The 6,000-nt window shown below is 37.2% G+C and overlaps 1 protein-coding gene across 2 annotated transcripts in view; it reads right to left on the bottom strand.

Annotated features, from left to right (window-relative positions):
* Positions 1-470: 470 nt before the first annotated feature.
* EOGT (EGF domain specific O-linked N-acetylglucosamine transferase) overlaps positions 471-6,000 on the bottom strand; it is a 34,445-nt gene continuing 28,915 nt past the window's right edge. For both annotated transcript variants that reach the window (XM_014836082.3, XM_044754612.2), the window contains exons 16-18: positions 4,684-4,803; positions 2,887-2,989; positions 471-2,324 (exon numbers count right to left, since the gene is read on the bottom strand). In XM_014836082.3, coding sequence (XP_014691568.1) covers positions 2,178-2,324; positions 2,887-2,989; positions 4,684-4,803 — 370 coding nt within the window. In that variant the 3' untranslated portion in view covers positions 471-2,177. The remainder of the gene's footprint in view (positions 2,325-2,886; positions 2,990-4,683; positions 4,804-6,000) is intronic.

Raw genomic sequence — 6,000 nt, 5'->3', positions numbered from 1 at the left:
CATCATTTTTGTAAGGATTATGCAATGTAACGCTTGTGAAAGCATCATATAATAAACTGCTAAACAAACGTAAGGTATAATTTTTGCTTAAACTGAATTCTTCATCAGTGAGCTCCTTAATTTTGTAACCTAGAGCTACCAGATTGCCCAAAAAGTAAGATACACACTCAAACACAGAAATCTTCAAAATGGTCTCCTATTCAAATAAAATATAAAGATTTATTCCAAAGCCATACCCCAAATTTACAACGAAATGCATCTTTTTAAAAAAGAGCAGTCTCTACATTTTAAATTTTATAACAATTTGAAGATCTTCTTTTGCTCCCATAACAAAATCTGAAAAAAGCTAATTCCATCAAGTGTCAAATGTACTTTCTTGTTTATATAAAATGTATTCTCTTTTTAAATGCAAAGTATTCAATATAATAGTTTTATTATGAAATTTTTCTCAATTTCCGAAATTCTATCTATAGAATCATATTTGCAAACACATCTTAAAATGGGGTAAGAAGACAATTTTTTTTTCAGATAATTTTTTCAGGTGTTTATACCTCTCTGACTAAAAGTGCAACATGGCCTTTATGATTCCTTCGATGTGGAATATTATCTCGGGGGTACTTAGCACTCTGCGCAAAGAGCAGCAGTAATCCCAGCCATCTAAAACTTAGGTTGTAATTCTTTTCAAACAATTTTAAGACCCAAATCAAAGCTATTGCTACAGTGATCCACTATTTTCTTTATAGATATTTTAATAAATATTCCTAAACTCTAGAAGACTGTTCATAATCCTCTAAAGCAGAAGTCAGCAAACTTATTCTGGAAAGGCCCAGATAATAAATATTTTAGGTTTCTCCGGCCATTCCCATTGCATGTTCTCCTTTTTTAATTTTTACACCTCTAAAATGTAAAAAAAAAGTTCTTAGCTCTGCTGTAGAAGCTTCTAGGTACTTTAAAAAATAGAAGTCCTTAGTCTCGGAATTCGACTACTCAAGTGTTAATAAAATGTAAACTTCACATTCTGCAGTAAAATAAACTCATGGTTTTTTTACCGCTACAAAGAAAGTTCATCAACAAAAAGAAATGAATCCCATTCAAAGTGTGGGACTGCATTTTAGATATTCTTTTTAGTCAATGGCACTTTCTTATGGTTTCTTTTTCATTTTGAATTGGATCATGCACATGTATCTTAAGTTTTTGGCTTTACTTTTCTATGGGGAAAATTTCTCTTCATGCGGCTAATTGGAAGTTTGTGAACTCAAAGGTAGGACTATTTCCATGCTCGAGAGGTAGATGCACACACGTGGCATATGCAGTTATAAACACATAAGCAACGGAAACCACTGTTTGATGTATTACTGGTCTCCACAGCTAAAAAGACTCGGTGGAGGCCGGCTAGCAGGTACACAGCCCCACAGAATGTTCTAATGTGTTTTTATCATAGGTAGTTGTTACATTTTGCAAAAACATGACTTGCATATGAAATATGTGAGTATAAATTAATACAGCAGCATGGTTTCTTCAGGTTCTTGATGCAGATAACACGGAGCATCTTTTTATATCTACAAAGATACAGCAGAGAATTCAGTGGAAGTTAGTTTGGACTCTGACTAACAGAGTAAATCAGATCTGTTCACAACACTGTTTGATCCAAAACATGGTCCTATAGCTTGGTACTGAGAATCACAACTCTGTGTGGGTGTGTGTGGGTGTGTGTACGCGTGCGCACAAGTTTTCCTTTCTTACCACAAAGAGTGTTATGAACAGATTATGGCAAATAAAAGAGCTGCTGTGAATTTACTCGGAGACATCATAAATAAGTGAAGTTACAATCCCACGGGATTCTACAAAAACATTTACAAATTCTAAAGCTAAGAAAGTTGCAAACTTTGGTATCCCTAAAAAGAAAGCTCAATTACACCAGCAAGCCCATGCTCAATTTTTGAACCATAAAAAGTAAAACGTTCAGTGCAAAAATAGTATCTGGATAAATAGCAATGACACAAAAATCACATGAAACAGTTAAAGACTATAAAATACACAAGTAATATCCTGAAGGCATGTTTTGGTACAGAAAAGGTAATTTGGGGCTAGAAAATGACAGGTTGTTGACTGATTTAACTGTGAGTCTGGGTGATGGAGTATCTGAACACTCCCTTTTTGCAAAAGTTTCAACGTAGTTATAGCTCATCACGTTTTTTCTTAAATGGCCACTTTGGGTGTTGCAACACGTAGTCTGCAGCCTGAAGGACGAGGTACATAAATTCTTCTACATCAAAAGAGTAGTTGGTAAATTTTGGATGCTCCCCCAGAGTTGGGTGGTGGCCCTGCAAAAATGAACCAAAACACAAATCCATAAGTCATTGAGGACATGGTTTTCTAACAGGAAGAAAATTATTTTACTTTGGCCAAAGCAACTATTTCAAATTTATGCTCTACATCAGAGGTCGGCAAATTTTTTCAGTAAAAGGCGAAATGACATGTATCTTCAGCTCTGTGGACCACATAGTCTGTGCCACTGAAGTGCACAAGCAGCCACAGACAACCCATGAACAGAGGAGTGAGACTGTGTCTCAATAAAACTTTATTTATAAAACCAAGTGGTGGGCCAAATTTGACCCACTGGTCTATAGTTTGCTGAGCCTCTCTATATGTAATTTATTAGATCTTTCTAGGCTCAAATTTCATGAAGTTGTCTTATCAACATTAAAGAGGTAGAGTGATTAATTTCCCTTTCCCCTCACTTTGCAAAGACAAAATCTAAAAACCCACTATTTCAGAGAAGAACAGTTTGTCTTTAAAGTTCAATGCTAGTTTTTCACGTTAATAATTAGACACTTTAAACCAATTAAAAAGTAAAACAAAGTGATTTTTGTCATTGAACTTTACCTTGTCTTGAGGAAAGACTTTGTTCTGCCTTCGCCAAGTGATGTAGTGGACGCCTCTGAGCCTCGCCAGGTCTAAATAACAGCGCTCGTCTTCACAGTTGTACCTGAGGACACGAGGGCATCCACACATGAGGCTTTGGTCTGGGGTTTTTGCCCAGTCAACAATTCTCTGGGAAAAAAATGCACCTCCCAAATATGTTCTTGCAAAAGCCTTTGTAAACAGTAAACAAGACAGAGGGAGACTATTTTCAAAATATTCTCATAACTAGACTACCTTAACTTTTAAAAACAAAATAGGAATAAGGAATGGAGGGGACTGACCTTTCCCAATAGGGCCGACTGCCTATGAACTTGATATTACCTCCTAACACCCTGGTCTTCATATGTATGGAAGTGGACTTGGGGGAGGGAAGACGTCCAAGGTCACATAGCTAACGAGTGAAGGAAGTAGAGATTGAACCCAGGTCTGTTGGACTCCAAGGCCTGAGCTTTCTCAGTTACATTTCTTTCCTTCCCACCTCTGGGAGAAACGAAGAATTGAGATAGAATCCACAATTATCTGGCTATTTCTCTAACAAAAATTTTTTTGAATGTTTTTGTAGGGTTTTGGAAGTTCAGGACAACTTTTGTCTAAACAGTTTCTCATTTAAACACTGAGTCAAGTCATTTTTAAAGTGAAACCACAAAATCAAGATATTTAGGTGCAAAGGGGCAAATCAGGTAACAGTAATTGCCACTGGTGTGTCAAGAACTAACTAAGATGGAAAAAAAAAGAACTAACTAAGATGGGCCACAGTGTCCAGAGTGGAATTATTAAGGGAGAGAAGGCCACATCTCCATAACCAACCAGCGAGTTAGACAAACACGTCAGGAAAACCATTTTCACTTTGAGGACTTTAGTTACCCTGTGTATGGAATCTGAGAACTAGGTGAAGTGGTTGGCTTGTGTTTTGGAGCCCTGTTCTTCACGAGACGTGTAAGTGCTCGATCTCTCTCTCTTTTTTTAAATGTAGTCGAGAAAATATAACATCAAATTTACCATCTTAACCATTTTTAAGTGGACAGTCCAGTAGAAAGTACATTCTCATTGTTGTGTAACCAGTCTCCAGAACTGTTCCATCTTGCAAAACTGAAACTCTGTGCCCATTAAACAAGTCCCATTCTCCCCTCCCCACAGCTCCTGGAAACCACCATTCTACTTTCTGTCTCTAAGATTTTAACTACTCTAGGTACCTTATAGAAGGAAAATCAACAGTATTTGTCCTTTTGGGAATGGCTTATTTCACTTCGTATAATGTCCTGAAGGTTCATCCATATTGTAGCATGTGTCAGAATTTCCTTCCTTTTTAAGGCTGAATAATACTCCACTGTATGTACATACCACATTTCCTTTATCCAATCATCTGTCAGTGGACATTTGGGTTGATTCCACATCTTGGCTATTGTGTATAATGCAACACACAGGTTCTCTTTAACATAATAATTACACTGATTGTAGGGAGATGCCCACAGTTTGAAAGGCACACAGGAATGAACTCAGAGTAAGGAAATCACAGATTCAAACTTTCCGAATCATGCTGAGATGGGGGACGGAGGGACAGTTTGCTCATTAAGGGCAGTGGCAGGCTCAGACATCACATTTTTAGCTTTAGGTCTTTTTTTTCTTTCTAGATGCCTATATGTTACAACTTCCCGTAATGATGAAATATTAAGCCTTCTGATGCTCTGAGTGAAAGTCTCAGCATGCATAAAAAGCATTAAAAGCTGCCTCAATGTCTAACTGTCCCCAAACACTTACAGTTCAAACACAGCAGCCCAGTCTGGAAGGAAAAGTAAATGGGTAAGTCCAGCTCCATGCATTCCAATAAATATGTCCGTGTTATGAGTGATCCTTAGCTGATCTAAAAACCCAAGCTGCCTGTGAACAGATAGAACACAAGACCGATGGGGAGAAGAAAGAAGTATTAAGTTGAGTTAGCTCATGACTCATGGTAACAATATTTATATAAGCGTCTTTCCCAATTTAAATCATACGCCACCGTGATTTTTTTGCTAATTTCAAGGCTACTCCCATAGTTAATAACTAATTACTCAATAACAACTTTTTTTTTTAAGTAAGCCCACCTTTTTTTCTTAACTTAAATGCACTTATTTTAAAAGAAAACTTTTATAGCTGTCTTAAGTGGAAAACCAGTAACACATGACATTAAAAAAAATCGTAAAAATAGATATAATCAAACTAAAAAGTATTATTCTAATCTAAGTAGATACCATTGCAAGGCAAAGCTCTGAGCCTGAGGCCTGCTCTCTCTTTATGAACAAGCAAAATTAGCAAGCATTAAAGAGATGTCATGATATACTAGCACCAAATTGAAAACTATTTCCTTAAGATAACAAAAGGATTTTTTTCTTAAAGAAAATAAATTCCTCCCTGTGTGATCTGGGTTATTGAATGCCATATGGGTACACGTAAAATTATCTCGGGTACCACCAGGGCATTTTTCGGTCCTTGACTATTCCACAATTTCATGCACGTTAAGATTGTGAAAGTGTTTTTTGAACTCAACACACTGAAAGATGTGCAAACTCAGAACTGAAAATCAGTGCCAAACAAAGTTCATCGAAGTGAGGCTGGGGAGAAACGCTGGAGTAAGGATAACACCCTGAATAAACATAACGGAATTAATCTCCCACTTATTGAAAGTAAAGAAAAATAAATGACCAAGATTATTTTGGATCTAAAAAGGGAAAGCAAATTCCCTCTTAATCAGCTTCTCCTCTTTAAAGAGCTTCCTGTCACAGTAGAACAGAAACCCCACCTAGAGAAAGTAAGACAATGGCACCATGTGTGTGCCCCAGTTTCTCCAGGAATGCCAACTGATACCAAGGGGAGGACGGGCATTTGGCCAGGTGAATGGACCCCCAGAGTCGTCAGTTGGGGGAAATACCTGTGGATCAGGACTCACAAATCTCCATGCTATTATGTTACTATTGTTTTCCTCAGATTGGCAAAGTGTGAATTTATTGTCATTCTTCCATCATGTGGGAAAATCTTTTAGCTGCTGTTAATACTGTTGAATGAATTCTACTCCTAGCGACCCTGTGCACAGCAGAG

Source organism: Equus asinus, chromosome 21 (genome assembly GCF_041296235.1).
Source record: "Equus asinus isolate D_3611 breed Donkey chromosome 21, EquAss-T2T_v2, whole genome shotgun sequence".
Taxonomy (NCBI): Eukaryota; Metazoa; Chordata; class Mammalia; order Perissodactyla; family Equidae; genus Equus; species Equus asinus.
This window is presented reverse-complemented; position numbering and strand designations above follow the sequence as displayed.